This window comes from Echiichthys vipera (assembly GCF_963691815.1).
Source record: "Echiichthys vipera genome assembly, chromosome: 17".
NCBI lineage: Eukaryota > Metazoa > Chordata > Actinopteri > Perciformes > Trachinidae > Echiichthys > Echiichthys vipera.
Window position 1 is genome coordinate 9,810,064 of NC_139842.1, and position 19,447 is coordinate 9,829,510.

Below are 19,447 nucleotides of genomic sequence, written 5' to 3' on the forward strand. Positions count from 1 at the left end.
AACAATGTGGTTAACAGTTATTGATGGTTCTGTCATTACTGTACATTGTTGCCTGCTTCTCTAGTCTTGACAGGGTAAGTATCATATTGTTTTACCTATATGCAATGACTGAGTCTGTGTCTATCTGAATTGTAGATAATTATTTTGCTATTTCTATTTATTATGAAAGTTAACAAGTATATACAAAAAAAAAACAATCAATGCAAGACATGTTAGAAACATTCTATATAACAGAATATATATTATATTATAATATATTCTAAAAGGAATATATGAAATGTTAAATCAGATAAATGTTTAAGGCTGTAGGCTTATATTACCTTACCAAGGTTACTCAGTATGCCAAATGGCACACCATAATTTCGATGACAACATTATGTAGATAATTATTATAAAACAATATTTTGTATTATTAATTCATTTTTTTTTTCTATTTCTACCTGCTCCTTCGGCGGATACATCCTCTACAAGATTTACCGGTATGCGTTTTACTGCTGGAAGACTACGCCCCCCACAATGCATCGCGTTTTCAACATGGCGTCTCACATAGACACTTGACTTCTGTCAACAAGACCAAAACACAGTTTAAGGTAAATAGGACAGCGTGGCGAGGTTGAGTAATAGCACCAGATGCGTGAGGATGAAACTGTTGCTGACAGTGTTAAAACGAATACAAAAAACAGCTGTTTGCGCCGGTTACCAGCGCTGTCTGAGCTCCTGTGCCAGCAGCGGCCCGATAACGCTCCGAGATGAGGCTCTCATCGTCGGGTCAAGCCAGGAGCTCGTGGAGAGACTCGGCTCACAGATGGAGGTGAGGACGGGCTTCATCACTGAGGAGGAGGAGGTGGCGCTTCTGCGAGAGCTGGAGCCAGGCCTGAAGAAGAAACGCTACGAATTCGACCATTGGGACGATGTAAGTAATGTTAATTTGTAACTTTGTATGGTTGAGAGTTGAAACGGGTCTTAACAAATGTACCGGGGCTAAAATAGTTGTAGCCTAGGTCATAAAAGTAGTTCAAGGTCCACTCAATTCACTCAACGCAGATGGGGTAAGCCCTATGTTCCCACATTTCTAGGGGGTAGGGCCTAATTTGGAATTTTTTTTTAGATATGTGGGAAAATATGACCTAATTCTGAAAAAAAATATTTGAAATGTGGGAACATAGGGCCTAATTTACAAAAAAATATTTGAAATGTGGGAACATAGGCCCTTATTTAGAAAAGAATATTTGAAATGTGGGAACATAGGCCCTTATTTAGAAAAGAATATTTGAAATGTGGGAACATAGGCCCTTATTTAGAAAAGAATATTTGAAATGTGGGAACATAGGCCCTTATTTAGAAAAGAATATTTGAAATGTGGGAACATAGGCCCTTATTTAGAAAAGAATATTTGAAATATGGGAACATAGGCCCTTATTTTGAAATAAAAATCTCAGAAATGTGGGAACATAGGGCTGTGGGAACATAGGCACGCTCCCTTTCAAATGACAGTAACACTGACTTTGGTTGTGCTCACTTCCCTTCGTTTAGGCTATCCACGGGTACAGAGAGACTGAGCGTGCAAGGTGGGGTGCAGAGTGTGAGGAGGTCCTGAATCGAGTCCGATCTGTAGCGTTTCCAGGGGGTAGTCCACTCCTCGGGCCTGTGCATATTCTAGATCTGGACAAGACTGGCTACATCAAGCCCCACATTGACAGTGTTAAGGTAGATTTCTCTTTATTTTTCTCTTCATCCTCACAAAAAAAAAAAAACCAATCACAAAAGTTAGTTAGTGCATGGACAATATTCTCAGCGGTGTATCCATTGGGAAAACCCCTAATTGTCATTTCCTCTGTCTTTTTAAGTTCTGCGGTAGCACCATTGCTGGCTTGAGTCTCCTGTCAGACAGTATCATGCGCTTGGTGAAGGAGGATGCCACCGACGAATGGCTGGACCTTCTGCTGCCCCGACGCTCTCTCTACATACTGAGGTTCAGTATATGCTGGAGTTTGGTGTTGGTTGTATTCAGACCTGCATTAACACGTGTCTTGGGTGAGCCAATCACAATTGGACAGCTTGAAGTCAGTCAATACCCCATGTGATCGGATCTCACTTACCCGCTTTATATGCAAATAAATGCATACATCATTTTCATTTGTAAAGACCAAATGTGTTCTGGCCTCGTCTGCCAGAAGAAATGAAAACAATAAAAACTTTCTTTTGCTTCATATGTTCTAGGGCTGGGTGATATGACGATATATGGTACATCCTCCTCACACTATTAAAATGTCTATAGTATACATTTTTCCATATCGTTTGTATCGCGATGTCAAAAAACTAGTGGCCAAACTGTGTTACGGCAATATTTACATCCTCATTTGAGCGACGTTTTATGATCTGATCATTCCCACATTATATTTATTTTGCACTGAAGTCGTCACATCGTGGAAGATATTGTTATTGAGAGATGAAATTACCTACCGTTTATATGGATAGAAGATTTTGGCAATATCGCACAGCCCTAGCGTGTTCCAGGGACACCAAATCGCCCAAGGTGTTTGATGTACTCGAAATTTTCAGACATTGTTGACACACTCAGCTTATGCAATTTAAGAATGCTACGTTTAGTTGAGTTGAGTAGGCAGCCCTTCAATGAAACTCAATAAACATTCACATACACACCATTAAAAGAACACTGCCCTGCCCTGAATGTTGTCTCAGCGATCGGAACTCAAAGCCTGTCTGGGTGCATTCACACCCGGTCTTACAGTTGCCCTCGTTTGATCGGATCACCAAAGACGCACGTTAATGCCAGGTCTGAACAGGACCATACTCTGCAGAATACCTAACAACATTTAACTTTAAAACAGTGCAGTAAAGTGTTTCATCCAGTTCTATTCACACCTGTACAGGGACCAGGCCAGATTTGACTTCACTCACGAGATCCTGAAGGATGAGCAGTCTGTGTTCGATGGACAGAGAGTGCCTCGGCTGCGTCGTATCTCTGTCATCTGTCGGAACCTGCCGAGCTAACGCTTACCTCCAATCAGCTTGGATATGAACAGAACATAACCTATATTTAGAGGATTATGTCAATGATCACCAATACGATATTAAAGCAGATATCCCAAATAGCCACGTTTTTTTTGGTCAATATATTATTATTATTATTATTATTATTATTATTATTATTATTATTATTATTATTATTATTATTATTATTATTATTATTATATACAACTATGGTGAAGTGTCCAGGAGATTTTTTGCAGTTGAGTCACTCTCCATACTGTGCTGTTGAGAAATATTGATTGGGCTGAGTCACACCTCACAGTGGAGAGTAAATGAACCAGCATACTGGCAGTGATGTGTATTACATTGTGTGTATGTGTTCATATTTTCAGGAATGATAATGAACTGAATGAGCCCATTATTATCAGACTTTGGGAGTTAAATAAACAGCTTGGCTGTAGTGTGAACATAATTTCAATAATGACAATGTTGCAAAGGATGTCAGCTTTAAATGTATACAATATTTGTGTCTTTATACGATTGTTGGTTTGACATTAAAAGGCATAGAGTATCCTTATATTCTGATTTGTGTCTTTTATGTATTACTATCACTTTGGTTTGTTATTCTACTTCTTCATAATACTGTTGTGAATAGATCAAATTAAATTGATGTAAACTTGAATTACTTCATCCTAATCTTATAGGTGGACAGAAGCTCACACAAAATAATTCAACATTTAAACGGACACTTCTGTTATTTGGTCAGTGGTGATGCATTCTTAGTTTTGTTTGTAAGCAACTATTATTCATTTTGTTTTTATCCCAAGAGTACTTCAACTTAATGTATTTGAATCAGCTGAAAACTTCACTTTTGCTACGTGCACTATCTACATATATGCATATTTGCATTTACAGTTAGGTCTAAAATACATTATGACCAGTAGATGGCAGCAGCACATCTTCTCTATGAATGAAAAGACAGAGACATGTTGTAGGAGGAGTCTCAAATGACCTCACACACCTAAACCCTTTTCATCAATCTAAAGTGAAGGGGAGGGGGGCAAGGCACTAATAACACATAGTATGTGAAAGGTTAATGTTCTTGTCAGACTGCCTGACACTCCTCAGTGATGACTGACCACACTTACTTCAGTCCTCCAACACATCGGTAAGGACAAAAATGCTTTAAGGCAATGTTTCTTTCTTTGTTTTGTTTCATATTTCAGCTAATTAACTTCAATTGAGGGTCCATTGCAGTTGTGTACTTTTCATACATGTTAAATTAATAACAGAAACATAAGTTGCAGAAAACGACTAAGAAACATGAAAGATTAATCAAATCAAACCTAAATTAGTTGAGGCATAGGGTATGTTTATTGCAACTCTTGGGCTGGATTGGAATTATGTTATTTTTACAGTCTATCTCTGGGGTATAGATCTTATTCAATGTTTGATGTAGTCTCGGAATGTAAAGGTAAATTTTTTCCCCAAGTACACAATTGCTATAGCAATCATTTTATTCATGAGGTTTGGTGGAATTGGCTGTTCCCATATCTAGTTTGGGGTTGCCCTCTGATAGTAGTTTTTTTGTGCATTTTATTTTCCCCAACTACCAAAATGTGTCTGCCTTCTCTGTCTATACTACAATTTTCCTTTTCATAATATTAATTTTGTTCACCTGCTTTTATTAGAGCACATCAATGCAGCATATTTTATAGTAATGTCATGAGGAACTAATTATTTTTAAATCACGACACCTATTTTCTGTGTAATTGTCACTCGGAAGAGCCCGCACAGCTACAGAAGATGGAGTCAGAGATCAAAGCGGGGCCAATGCGTGTCCTAGTGACTGGTGGATCTGGGTTGGTGGGCAAAGCCATTGAGCATGTGGTGCAACAGGAAGGTGGGAAACTGGAGGGAGAAGAATGGATCTTCCTTTCTTCTAAGGATGCTGATCTTGTGTAAGTTGTTTCAATTGTACTCTTGTTCCTGATTATGCCCACAATGAAATTTTGTCTTGATGCCTTCCAACACTAGCGTATCAGAATTCTATCCAATTTAACATTAATGTGGTGTTAAAACACGAACAGAGATGTCGGGCAGACCCGGGCGGTGTTCGAGAAGTATCGTCCCACTCATGTCATCCACCTGGCTGCAAAGGTTGGAGGACTCTATCAGCACATGAAGGAGAACCTGCACTTTTTGGTGAGATAATGAATGATCCATCACAGCCCCTTAAATCTATTTTAACCTCAGGTATGCTGTAAAAACAGGGTCTATAGATAATATCTACATCGTATTTGAACTGTAATGGCCAGTCTGACACCTTCACAGAGGGACAACATCAAAATCAATGACAATGTACTACAAACAGCCCATGAGATGGGTATCACCAAGGTCGTGTCTTGCCTGTCCAGTTGTATCTTCCCTGACAAAACCACATACCCCATCGATGAGACCATGGTACGATTTTTTGTTTAGTTGGTGTACTGTAGGTCCTCTGAATGATTTAGCAACACACTGTCTATGTATACGTATCAGTTATTTTAGCCTATATGCTTATTAGTTATAATGGTGAAAATATATATATATTTTAAAGTGGTATCGTCTTATTGTAAATCAAAATAAAGAAATTCAATATTATAAGACAATATGATCTGGTACTGACTGACTCAGTTTTCAAAGAAGGGCGATCCTAATTCTCAATCAGAAATGCTACCAGACCCTGACAATAATGATCAGGGTACAATGCTGCTACAGAGCCATGAAATTAAGTGCAATTATTATTTCATCGACAAAAGGCATTGGTTTGACTTTATCTTTGCTGTAATGCCCCACTCTCATAGATACACAACGGACCACCTCATGACTCCAATTTTGGATACTCACATGCTAAAAGAATGATTGATGTTCAGAACAGGTAAGCAGCTGTGCAGTGCAAACAGGGGTGTGGTGTAAACACATTGGGTGAATCTGACATGCATTCATCTACAACAAAGGGCCGTGGAGGCAGCCCCTATTCAGGCAAGTCGTTTCTATTTTGTCTTTTGTAGCTTTTATTTAACTTGTGGCTGCACCTTCACTCTTAAATAAATACAACACTGCTCTGTGACCGTGGAAAGAGCCACAATTTTAAAACACTGAGAAAGGTGGATATGTACCAGTTTAGTTTGTGAATGTTGCAAAGCAGAAGGAGCTCTTAAGTTTCTTGTTAAGTTGCCATGACATGAAGAATTATTCAGGGTTATACTAAATCAGGGTTCCTACACTTTTTCAAAGTCAAATTCAAGCACTTTTCAAGCATTTCATGGTGCACTTGTGACAAACTACATATTTGTATACAGTACAATACTCAGTATTCAGTACACTTATTATTGCACACGTTCACATCATGTTGCTTTTTTAAATACAAGCAACATGATGTTTTGAGACAAAATGACGACTAATAGATCGACAGAAATATAATAACCAACTATTTAGATGTTAATCATCAAAAGTTATTTTTCATGTCAAAAAATGCTGTTGTCAAATATGCAGATCTTCTTTTTCTCTGATATATCATATTTGCCATCCCATATAACATACGTTTCAAGCAATTTCAAGCATTTCATTCAAAATTTAATCACTTTTCAAACCTTGAAAACACCACACCAACATTCAAGGGTTTTCAAGGATTTCCAGCACCTGTACGATCCCTGTGTAATGTTGAAAGAACACGTTTTTTGCCGTATTCGCTCTCTTTTAGCTTCACTAGTTTCTGCATACAGGCTGTGTGCAATTTTTGTGGATTGAGCGATTTGATAGTTTCACAGCTTTTATATAGCACCTCTGCCTTTTTAATAATAAAAAAAAACATGAAAATCTCACCTCTTTTACAATTTGGGACCTTTAACGCTGTTTATTTTTGGAGGTGGGAAGTTGAAAGCTGAAAAAAGTCTTGTTAGACCTCCACACATTTGAGCCACTAAGGGTGGGAAAGCAAACATGAATGCCTGCATAAAAGTGTTAATTTGTGTTACAGTATATCTCTACTACTGTTTGTGCGTTGGCAGGGCATACTTTCAGCAGTATGGTCATCGTTACACAGCGGTCATCCCGACCAATGTGTTTGGTCCCTACGACAACTTCAGCATAGAAAATGGTCATGTGCTGTCAGCGCTCGTTAACAAGACATTCAAGGCCAAAAGTAATTAACTCAGACGCACTAATCAATCTTAATACACATGGACTGTGAGCAGCAAATAACAAATAATACTACAAAAAAAAGGCAATAGTCTATTTTCCTGTGTCTCTCTCACAGAGGAAGGGACTCCTGTGAATGTATGTGGCTCTGGAGCTCCTAGGAGACAGTTCATCTACTCTCTGGTATGAGTATTAATAGTATTAATATAAACAGTACCTTTTACTGTATGTGGTTATATGAACATGTCATTGTATACAGTATCTACCTTGGCCAAGTGCATCTCTGACTATTAAGATAAAATAAGTATGAAAACCTAAAGCGTAGACGGTTTACTCTCAGGATTTGGGTCGTCTAATCATTTGGGTCCTGAGAGAATATAAAGAAATTGAGCCCATTATCCTCTCTGGTGAGTACTTAGCGAGTATTATGATATGCCAAAGAAAATAGGGGAAGTTGTTACATAACATAACACAGATGTGTTATACACACTCACTATATGTACTGTGTCACTGTGGATTTCATGTCAGTGGGTAAAGAGGATGAAATCTCCATAAAAGAGGCTGTGGACTTGATTGCAGAGGCTCTGGACTTCAATGGAAAAATACATGTATCCTTTCAACAGTCCCCAATTATCTTTTACCCTCTTTCCATAGACCAGTTTATCATATTGAGGTTTGTATCATGCATCTATAATTTTACTTCTGGGATGCTTTTGTGAACCTGGGATATACAGTACATGCTTCAGATCAAGAGATTCTTTACAAAAGCTAAAAAAGGACCCGCTGGTTTGAGAGCAAAACATGTAATTATAGGATAGTGTCGAGATTGTGGAAAATGTTCCTTTTGAGCAATTCAAGCGATCTTTGTTCCTAAACAACCGGGTTCAGGGAAGCTTTATTTTTTGTATGTACTGATTTCAATTTTACTATACTGTATGCATACCTATTAAGCTCAAAACGCCCAGTCTCCCCTTGACCCCTAACATCAGTTTGACACCGCTATGTCTGACGGCCAGATGAAGAAGACAGCCAGCAATGCCAAGCTAAGACGCTACCTCCCCAACCTCGCATTTACACCTCTCAAAGAAGGTCAGAGTTCGCCGTACTGTACTTCTTAATAAGAAAAAAGTACAATGAGGCTGTTGTTTTAGCACTTAATTTTAAAGTGACTTGGTGCAAGATATGTCTGTGCTTCTCAACATACAAATGGGTGCATTGAATACATATTTGCATGCACCCTTAACCTGGTGAGGTTGATTCTTTTTTTTCTCTTGTTCTAGCTATAAAGATGACCTGCGACTGGTTCGTGGCCAATTATGACACTGCCCGGACATGAAGTGAACTGAAAACTGAGCTGAAAATGAACAATATTCTTTGGTTCTGGTGTCAAGCAGATGAGCAGAATGAAGTTGTTATCACTGTGCAATATTAGTTAATGCAGTGCCGCAATAAACAATGCTGGACATATCTTTTGTGGAGCTTTTAATCTCTCCGGAATTTCACATTAAAAAAAAGGGACATGATGAATTTCAGGGACATACTTGTATTTTGTGTTTCTACTAGAATATGTTTACGTGCTTTAATATTCATATTTTCTCATACTGTCTGTCTAAATATACTTGTATTTACCTGACCAATCAGAGCAGACTGGGTTCACCCTCTGTGCCTAGTCTGCTCTGATTGGTTTCCAGATCTCCTACATCTGAGCTCTCTGGCTACGTTCACACTGCAGTTACAAGTGACCGGAATCTGATTTTTTCGCTCATGTGACCCATATCTGATTTGTTTTTGACGGTGTGAACAGCACAAGTCACATTGAATCTGACATTTTGGGACCAGAATCGGGCCACTTTTAAATGTGGTACTCGGACTGTATACAAAAATAGATGTAGCACCCGCCGGGGTCCGTTCTCTCAACTTGATCCAATCGTCCTCGCCATCTTGTCAGACTTTGACTCCGCCTCATTTCCTCTTACCAGGAAAAGGGCATGTATGTGACGTTGTGGGGAGGGAGATACGTCCATCTGGCTGACGTTTACCTCTGAGGAGAAGTGAGGGCCAGGGGCTAGCTGTCACTCAAGAGGTCGCGCCCCTAATTGCTCATGAACAATAAAAAAAAAAAACGTATACATAAAATTCCACCCCTCAATGTTGTCAAGATGATATGACCTGAAAATACAGACTAGAATGTATTTTTTTTGTACCAGGCCTTAAGAAGCGTGGCCTATTTAAAGACGTAATGTGAACAGCCGAACAAAAAATCAGATTTGAGCAATAAATCGGAATTGTGCATATAGACCTGCAGTGTGAATGTAGTGTCAGTGTCTCTGCACCGTCATTGAAGCCGGGAAATGAATGAAACGGCGCTGTGGAAGCACTTTCTACCTACTGTATATTTAGTATAGTTGTGACATCAGAACTTCATGGTTCAAGTCCTGACGACTCGTTTCTGCATACTGAGTGTGTGCTTTCTCTGTCGAATGAGCGTGTTGATATCTTTGTCAGTAGGTATAAAACACCTCAGTTTGCTTTATGATATGAAATCTCACTTTTACAAAATGAGACCTTTAAGGTATTTTGATAGGGGTCATTTAGTTACTTTTCTTAAACATCTAATGGAAATTTTTCCTCAATTTGAGATGATAAGAGTCCGAGAAATCATAATCTAATAATCAAATAACGAATACAAAGGACTCGTCCCAAACAGTCCCACAGTAATCCCTCACATGCAAATAAGGAATACTTTGCAAAACAAATAACATACAAATGGCTGTCAACCGAACACCACCCTCCAAAAGAGCTCACACACAATTCTACACAATCGTGGATGTACTATGCTGCAGGCTGAAAGCAAAGTCAGTCCACCTTTGGAGCAAACAAAATAAGGAACTAGTGTATGATTTATTTGAACTCCTCAAGAATGATGTATTTTCGTCTTTACAAAACCATGCTGCTTTACAACAAAACGAAACAGCTTGTTCTAGTATGTCTTAATGAGGACAAAAGAAAGTTGCCATAAAAACAACATATGAGGGATGGGGTAGAAAGAGTCAAGCCTTACACAGCAGCCGATTTTACCTTTTATTGGAAAGAATGCTGCCTAAGAAAAACAAGTTAAAGACTTTTGAGTCATTGAGTTCTAGGCTAAACTGTTCACACAACGAGAAGAGAGATTGAGACATTTTTTAAATAAACATTAACAAGATTTCTATGATTTCATGTGAGATTTCAGGGTATGAAAAACAAATTACAGATGTTTAAGAAAATACTCTGTTAAGCGTGATGACTGTTTATACTTATGATCTTATGGCATAACACGCAACTGGTTTTAAAACAGACAAAAACTCTCTTCCAGGGGTCGTCTGAGTGAAGAGGTACATTTAATCCCCTCCCCTCCCTCCATCCTTGCCACCCTGCCGCTCCATACCTCTCTTCCTTTGGTTATTCAGTGAGGTAGAAGTGCATTTTGTCGTTAACATTTTTACGCTCTGGGTTGAGGCGTTTCAGGATCTGCGCCAGCACGTTGACAGTCTGTTCACTGCTCAAACCTGTGCGCTTGGTCTGGAACTTCTTCAGCAGGTCTTTGGTGGTCATCGGTTTACGGATCAGGTAGCGCCGGACAGCTTCCTCTGTTAGCTGCACATCACTGTGGAGTGGATGGATAGAAAGAACACTGTTTTTACCTTTTCACAATTCTCCAGTTATATTTTTCAGTTTCAAAGTAATCTTAGTATAATAAAATAATTAATATTTCTTAGGAGTATAAAGGAGCTTGGTAGCAGTCAAGTACCTTGAACTAGGGGTGGATTTGCCTGATGGGGGTTGAGGTGTACTCTTCCCAGAAGGAACAGGGCTCTGACTGCTGGGCTCCATCTTCAGCCTTTTAGCAGCTGGTGAGTCAGTGCTAGGACCAGTCTGTCTCTTACCTGCAGGAAAGAGAGATTTAGTTGGAATAGAACAATGAAAAGGGGGACTACAGTGTCAGCGCTGATGGCATAGCTTCAAATAAATACATTAATTAGGGGTTATCTACTGCAGGAACTTTCCCCAGGGACTATGAACCTTTTGAGGAACTCGTTGCATTTTAACCCCCAAAATGACCAAATAGGAGTTCACAAAATTCAAATACATCCAAAATGCAGCAGTTCATTATGCAGAAGGAAATGTCGTTGGAGTGAAACTAAACCTCAGGTTCATTTTTTTAAGTGTTTTTTTAGATAAAACAGATGGACACAAACACACTGAGTGTGTTTCTGCGACCACCAGCGGCCCTTTTCTTTTCATGTTGCTTTTTCACTAGTCAGGGAACTAATTTGCCTAATATTCACAGGTCTGTACTTTAATTACCTAAATAGTTTTTTTAATTAAGGGACCTGAAATCCCCAGAACCATGGGTTATGTCATGGGTATTTAATTTATAAAACTCATAGCTGTGGTATAATAACCACATACAACAGCCATGCCATCTTACTCATTTGCACAATTCGGTATCACCTCCAAAAAAAAGTAACCTTGCATCAGACGGGGAACTGAGAACGTTATCTTTGCTCTCTTTAAGGCCACCAGACTGCACTGACAGACAACAGTAATTTTACCAAGCAGAAAAAGAGAGTTGCTGGTCTACCACTACTGAAGTTAGTTTGTTTGTGTTCTTGTGTGACTTTGGTGAATGCTAGCTGCTGTGTAGGTGGCGTTCCATAGCCATCCATCTCCATAAATGCAGCCAGTCAGCCCAGGAAGGCCTACTTTATTGTGTACATTATTGTTTTTAAATAATAATCTATTTAAATTGGAATGCTTTCATGTTGACCATATTATAAAAGTTGTGTTGTTAGGTCGAGCCTAGCTTAGCTCGCAGGTATTATATAATCCCAACATACCTGTCTTGAGCTATTGCTTAGATAATTAATTTGTGTATGGACAAACACCTTGCTCTAGCTTGCTGGCAGCAGCACGGAGTGTATTGGAGGTGGAGGCAGAGTCTATGGACGGTGTCCCGGGGCGACTGCCAGTCCTGGAGCTGCCTGCAGAGCCACGTCCACCACGTTTAGGAGGCGTGCGCTTCTTCTGAGAGAGGGAAAGAAAGCGAGACATTTAATGAGAACAAAAAGAAAAATGTAATACTGAACCATTCACACGTTCATCTGCAAAATCAGTAAGTAAGACCTCTGATGTACAGAATTTTCTTTACAGTAATTGAACATATTCATCATTTTACTAGTTGTGATCACAGACTGTATATAAAGATGGATGGCTTGACAGCTCTATGAAAGTGAAGCCAAAACATATTGATCACCCTCTGGTGGCTGGCTGTAATATAGGTCATAAGTCCTGCCCACTCCATTTTAGTGGATGGGACATTGTAAAATAACAAAAATACAAAATATCAAAGCATACCTCAAATACATTTTGAGAGGGTTTGTGTTATTTTATGTAGGTAATACGATATGATCAGTTTGCTTTGAATTTGTTATTTGACGCTATAAAATCTGCTATACAGTAAAACCTGTGTGAAATGTCATGATGACAGCTTTGACCAGTTGGTCTTGCTTCGATACCGGCCAATCACTACTGTGCAGACTCTGGTTGTAAAATGACAACATGGTCCGTATCCAAGATATTTTGGCTTCGTCTTTGTGCAGTGGGAGGAATTGGAGCATGCATGCTCGCTCGCTCTCTCACTCACCATAAACAGAGCAGAGGCCGTCTCTCCCTCGATATCACTGTCGTCTGAGCTTTCCGACTCCCCGCTGCTGTCTGTGACACACAGAACCATACAGCTCAACATCATTTCACTTGTCTTTATGCATCAAACTGAAATTTATCATTTAACATCATCATTAAAAGGATGTATTTTGCCTAACCCTCATCTGTCTCCATGAGGCCTGTACCTTTTTTCTTCTTCTTTTCCGTTTGGATTGGGGTTTTCTTGCCTTCATCTTCTTCTTCCTCCTCTTTTGTCTCCTCTTCATTCTGTTTCTCCTCCTCACTCTCTTCTTCGCTTTCAGACGCCTCATCGATCCCTATAAACGACAGATGCAGAAATGCACTGAAAAACATGTTTGCCGACAATTTAAAAGCTTGAGAGTGAGGATGCTCATTACACTCATACGTCTGAAATTATCTACCAGCCAAACTTCAAGCCCAGTTTATATGCTCTATGTTTTATTGTATACATACCACATACATTAAGTCAAATTGTCTCCTTTGTTATATTCAATAATTAATCAGTAATGTTCAACAGCAGTTGGTCTGACCTCTTGGGTGGTCCTCTCCTTTGCTGAGCTTTCCCTTTTCAGGCTCTTCGTCCGAACTGCTTTTGGAAAAACGGAATTAAATGCTAGTAAAAGCAGAAACACAAACAACAAAAATATTTTCCACAGGGGAAAGTCTTTGTGTGCAAAAACAAGATGCATCTGACCTGCTTTCATCTGACATGTAATCCACCTCTAGACCCTCGTAGTCACCGTCATCGCTGTCCTCAAGGGCCTCTTTGTCATTGCTCTTTCTCTTCTTCTTCTTTCCTTTTCCCTTCCCTGTGTCTTTCTTAACCTTCTTGCTCTCTCCATCTGTCCAATGAAGAGTGGTAGGGGTGGAAAAAAGAAAATCACAGGATGACAGAGGGAAGGAAAAGGTATGGCAAAAGGATCATTGAATACTACAATCCTGTTTAAACGGCTCTCTTTAACCCCATTCTGTTTATGTCTTACCTTCCCCCATACTGCTGTCACTGTCATCGCTGCTCATCTCCAGGTCCTCTTCCAGGTCATGAATGCGCAGGTCGCCCCCTCTCCCACCCCCTTTCTTTTTCTTCTTCCCCGACTTCTCATTTTCATCTTCGTCATCCTCGCCACCACGCTCCTGCTCCCGGAGACGCCTCTGAAGCATGATGCTGAAGTGATTCACCACCTTGTTTCTTCTGTAAAATGAGTCGAATGTCTGATATTAAGTGTCTGACACACCTGTATATATACACTATATATATATATATATATATATATATATAGTTTTTTTTTTCTTTCAAAAAAACATCCCTCCCTGTTACTCTCCTCTCTCACCTGCCCCACTCCTCCTCAGCCTCCTCAGCAGTGAGAGTTCGGTGCTTGGCCTGCGGTGTAAAGTTGTACCAGCCGTGGACAGGGAAAGCCTCAAAAGCTCCATCGGGACACTGTGTAAAGATGTAGTAGGATGCATTTTCTGTAACACCGCCCTTTTTTAAACCTTTGAACCTGTACACAGACAGAGGGAGAGAATAGCTGTATTGCAAACGGTAGGGGTCCTGTCAGGCCTGCATATACAGTCTCATCGGGATAATTTGACAAAGTTGTTGACTGAGCTATGTGAATAACTCATATACAAAAACATGGCACTTTCTGATATATTATCATAAATGTGTGTTCTCTCCGAACCTAAACAGGTTAAAAAAGAGATACGCTGATCAAAATGACAGTGAATCAGAGGGAAAAGAAGTATCTTTGTCCCCACCTCTTGCCTGCCTTGCCATTGACCTTGAGAATCCAGGGCTGGTCCTCCACCTTGAACTCGCGTGTTACAATACCATACTTCTTCCGACGTGCTTCCTCGCGCTGCTTTTTGCCAAACTCACTGCCAGCCGCGCCTTCTGCCGTCTCTTCCTCCCCGTATATCCGCCGGGCACTCATGTCTCTTTCCATACGAGCCTGGGAAGGGAGATGTTAGTTCATTTAAGTTACTCCTCTTAGACTTCAGGGGCCATTTTCACAGTGACCTAGTTTAAACAAAATTCTAAAAATGATGATGTTTTCTAAGAAATTCCCCTTACAGTTAAGACTAGATCCCTCTAAGATCTGTTGTATAGGACTAGGTGTTGATATCCCTCAATACATTTACACTAAAGGCACCGAAGGGACTCTGTGGTGGTCAAGTGAGTGATGGCATCCTTCGGGTTGTCAAGTGGCGCCCTCTTTCACCGGTGTTTCGCTGATTGACCCACGAGACCCACGTTACCTCAGAAACCCCACATTTTCTGTATACTTTTATCTGTGTTCTTTCTAGGGTAATCACACTGCTTGACATTTTTCTCTCAGTGCTGACTCTGCTTTCCACCCAACAGGGAACGCAGCTCAAACTATCTGTCATGTGTGGAAATATCGACATGAAGCCTACCTGTGTCCAGGTTGAACAGTTGACTTTGTCTCCTGCATTGAAAGCCATGATGTTGTATTTCTTACTGGTGTTTCTATGGGACAGACAAACAGAAAATGCAAAGAAAGAGTAATTATCTTTACCTGTATATTCCTATTAAGGGTCACAGGGATAGTTGCCAGATCATAACTAATGTAATGCAGATAAAAAACTACATTTCCATTAACACCAACAGTATAAACAATTCGTCATACAATCCAATAAATCAGTTTCCATTTTCTAAAGGCACATTTCAGCATCAGCGTAAAGGGCTTCAACAAAGGTTGGTACATACACATTAATTCATTTAATCTACAGACACACATACACTATTTAGTGAAGCTTGGAGTGACCAATACATTTCAACATAAATAAGTAATTCTGAAATCCGTATTTTACTATAACTTTCTTTAGTAAACCCATGTGAACACAGAAGTACACAAAATCCCTGCACAGATACACAACAAGGTTTGTCCAGACACTTTTCTGTGGATAGTTGCATGTCAGTCCATGTTACTCACTTGGGGACTCTCACGGTGTATTCTGTGGCCGAGGAACTGCTGCTCCCCTGTAAAACAAACAGAGAGTTCTTTGCTTCAGCAGCTCTTTGTTAAATTCCATCTCTAATGGGATTTTGCTGCCTACAATCACCTAGACCACTGGTTCTCAAACTGTGGTACTTGTACCACCGGTGGTACTCTAGCTCTCTCTGGTGGTACGCGAAGGAGTCTCCAAAATAAAAAAAGGAAAAATTAATTACTAAATTTATATAATACTCAGAAAAACTTAAACTTTTAAGATTCGTAAAATGTAAATTTAAATAAGTTTGGCATTTCCTGTCAAATTTTTGTCTCAATATCAGCCTGCTACGTAGTGGCGTTTTTGAGTTACAGGCTTAAGTGTGATAGAAGAGAGTGAGCAGAGGTAAAGTGATTGGTTTAAAAACACTGTCAGTTCTGATGCTCCCCTTTCTACAGCGTGGCTGTGGCTGAAGACAGTCAGCAATAAATAATCTTCTGATTAGGAATAAACCTTCCTGTCCATAGCTGAATAATTCAGGCCTACGCTGCTGTATTTTAACATTGGTCTTAGTGGTGGGACTTCAGAGAGCCTGAGGTGGTACATCATGTACAAAGTTTGAGAACCACTGAGTCTACATGAGAGGTGATGGCTATGCACTTACAACTACCTTACAGTTAACTTATTATAGATTAACGGGATCATCATGAAATCATATATTGAGATATTGTGATATACAATTTTGTTGTCTAAAATGATCATAAAAACCGCATACTAACTCAAATTTCTCAGAAAATATTTTTATATTCATAAAGATTTTATATTTTGCACATTTTTTCAAGATTTATAATAATTTTTCATTTGTTACATATTCACTCAGAAGTATAAAAACATGCTGTACCATGTTGTTATGTCATATGACTATACATTTAATGAATCACCAGAGAGCATGCTATATTGTGATGTATATCGTTATAGAGATATGAAATGATCGGGGTCAAAGATTTTGGCCCTATCGTCCAGTCCGAGGTGAGACTGTGTTTTGTAGTTGAGAGTGAAAACTTACCAGTGAAGTCATCGTTGGTCGTCTCTATGGATTTATTACCACATAAACACCCCCTTCAAACTTGTTGGATACACTTCAAAAAAGAAGAGTTGCGTAAATAATAGACGTAACCAGGTCAAATTTAAATCCAAATCAAAGTGGGCCTAGCGCCAATGCATCGCCATGTTGTTGGCAAATAGAAGATTATCCAAGCCAGCCACTGTTGATGTAACTCAACGCTGATGCAGCCGACAACGACACATTCAGAGTAAGCCACCGGAGCAGCCCGTTATGGGATTAATCCTTATAATTGTCATAAAAAAATAGGAATAAAAAATAAACGTTTCATGAAAGACGTTCGTGTAGCGTTTGTATTTATACAATAGTGAAACGAAACAAAAAAACGTCGTGGTATTTTCCAAAGTTTATGTACCCGTTATTGTTAGCACCTGATGCTAATATAAACAGCAGCAACACGCCTAGCAATCCGCTTTGGCTGCAGTCTATGGCTAATGCTAACCGTTGCTAGGATACTCCAGCTTCAAACTCACATGGCGTGCATGTAGAAGGAGCACGCAAATAAAGAAATACAGAGTAATTAGACATTAATATCAAATAAATGCATCTGAGTTACCGGTGCGCGTACTCCACTGTTCCGTTCCTGTGAATAGTCGAGATGAAACGTAGAGTCGAAACATTGGTTCCTAGTAGCCGTCCATCTCTATGGTTCCCACCATGGTCTCCACGAGGGGAAGTGAAAGTGGAAAAAATTCACTCACAAAAACAGGGCTGGTTATTTTTAATGCATTACATGATGTGGATGTTGTTTATTAAAATGCCTTAGTTAATAATTAGTTTGCATAACCTACTCATATTAATGAATAGTTAGTTCCAATTATGACTGCCCTAACAATACTAATCATCGGTAACATTATTTTTTATTAGGTTATGATGTATGCTTCGACATGGATATGAACATGTCCAGGAGTGTAAACTGGTCTCCATGGCAGGCCACACAATTGTCATTCAAACAACTCCTTATTAACAGTTACCAATTAGACTACTGCTGTTATTGTTATTGTTATTGTTTTTGTTGCTGTGGGACAATCCCACTAATATCGAGTTGTATGTATGTAAATCAATATCAGTTGTATTGATATTAATACTTCTAATTCATTTATTTGAAATGTCTTATTAATGAATTCAATTGATTGCAGTTCCTCACTGTGTCCACTGGAGGGCAGCGATTCTAAATATGAAGGTCAAACGTCAACTCCACTGAGCTTCGAGGTAATACATTAAAATAAAATAAATAAAAAATAATTGAACAACTGAAAATAGACAGTCGTGTTTGTATTATTCTCTCCAACACCAAGTATGTAATTGAGGTGGAAAAAACTATTCACAGAGGTAGAATTACAGGCTATTGGAACCCCTTACTTGGTGCAGTGGTTACATAGCCATTGATCTTGTCTAAATACTGTTTTCAAGAAAGTATCTCTTTAATCTAATTGCCCTTTTGTGCATCTTTCATGATCTGACTGCAGTATTTCAAATTAAAGTGAACAAGACCAGGCAGGCGAGATGTTTACATGATAGCCTGCATAGCTGAAAACATCAGTCTTTTTTCCCCTCCATTTGTATTTGCGTTGATTTGTTAGTTATTTACATACACTAAAGATGCACCACCATGTTACAGTTTTACAAGACAAATTGATATGACAGGGGAAGCAAACACTCTCTCTCCCGAGGTGTTTCTGTCTGTGAACTATGACACATTTCTAAATGTTCAGACATATTTACACACTGAGAAATGCTGTCTTTGATAGCAAAGGAGCCGTAAAAAGACTTTTCCATCAAATGTTAATGCATTGCTGTACATGAGCTTAATGAGAAATATCCAAGAAGAATATCCAAGCCATGATCATTTAACTTGAGGCCCAACAACATTTATTTTAACAATCAAACATTTTATTAAACAATTTATGTTTATGATTTGGTTTGACAAAAATCAATTTAGGCTAAATTAATTTGTCTTCATGATGTCTGAAGGAAATGAATTAGTAATTTAAAAAACCTTTTCCTTTAAAAATGTTTTGAACATTTTCCTTTTAATTAGCAAACATAAATACATATATCTGATGTGATATGAATACCAGGTAAACCTTCTGATATTGTTCATGAAGCTAACACAGCAAAACCATCACAGCAACAAATTATATATTAAATAATAAAGAATAAAGAATTCAATACAAAGAGAAGAAACAAATATATAAATATATATATATATATATATATATATATATATATATATATATATATATATATATATATATATATATATATACACACCGGCCGCTTTATTAGGCATACCTGGTGCTTAATAAAGTGTGAGTGTGGTCTTCTGCTAGAAAGTAAGTGGTGTTGTGTGTTCACAGATGCTCTCCTGCATTCCTCTGTTGTAACCAGTGGATATTTGAGTTACTGTTGCCTTTCTATCAGCTCCAACCAGTCTGGCCATTCTCCACTTCATTTGCACCCACA

General features: G+C 38.9%; 3 protein-coding genes across 4 annotated transcripts; 2 read left to right on the forward strand and 1 right to left on the reverse strand.

The window, feature by feature from the left end:
- The first annotated feature begins 552 nt into the window (after positions 1 to 552).
- Positions 553 to 3,302, forward strand: alkbh7 (alkB homolog 7). The gene is made up of 4 exons (XM_083930762.1): positions 553 to 913; positions 1,534 to 1,707; positions 1,848 to 1,972; positions 2,895 to 3,302. The coding sequence occupies exons 1-4, from the start codon at positions 641 to 643 to the stop codon at positions 3,013 to 3,015; spliced, it is 693 nt and encodes a 230-aa protein (XP_083786888.1). The 5' UTR covers positions 553 to 640; the 3' UTR covers positions 3,016 to 3,302.
- A 1,498-nt stretch (positions 3,303 to 4,800) lies between these two features.
- LOC310959529 (GDP-L-fucose synthase-like) lies at positions 4,801 to 8,512 on the forward strand (the record flags this gene model as incomplete). The annotated part of the gene is made up of 10 exons (XM_083930904.1): positions 4,801 to 4,955; positions 5,085 to 5,199; positions 5,329 to 5,457; positions 5,841 to 5,914; positions 7,047 to 7,180; positions 7,295 to 7,359; positions 7,517 to 7,583; positions 7,705 to 7,784; positions 8,166 to 8,265; positions 8,457 to 8,512. The coding sequence occupies 10 exons, from the start codon at positions 4,801 to 4,803 to the stop codon at positions 8,510 to 8,512; spliced, it is 975 nt and encodes a 324-aa protein (XP_083787030.1).
- A 1,798-nt stretch (positions 8,513 to 10,310) lies between these two features.
- On the reverse strand, positions 10,311 to 17,567 carry gtf2f1 (general transcription factor IIF, polypeptide 1). 2 transcript variants are annotated; one of them, XM_083931663.1, is made up of 14 exons: positions 17,538 to 17,567; positions 16,925 to 16,997; positions 15,861 to 15,907; positions 15,322 to 15,394; positions 14,662 to 14,855; positions 14,235 to 14,405; positions 13,887 to 14,095; positions 13,598 to 13,745; positions 13,434 to 13,489; positions 13,068 to 13,199; positions 12,863 to 12,933; positions 12,105 to 12,243; positions 10,967 to 11,102; positions 10,311 to 10,822 (listed from the first exon to the last, which is right to left on the reverse strand). In XM_083931663.1, the coding sequence occupies exons 2-14, from the start codon at positions 16,934 to 16,936 to the stop codon at positions 10,618 to 10,620; spliced, it is 1,593 nt and encodes a 530-aa protein (XP_083787789.1). In that variant the 5' UTR covers positions 16,937 to 16,997; positions 17,538 to 17,567; the 3' UTR covers positions 10,311 to 10,617. The 2 variants fall into 2 exon arrangements, with proteins under 2 accessions (XP_083787789.1, XP_083787788.1); XM_083931662.1 differs by having other exon boundaries at positions 13,434 to 13,492.
- Between the last annotated feature and the right edge of the window lie 1,880 nt (positions 17,568 to 19,447).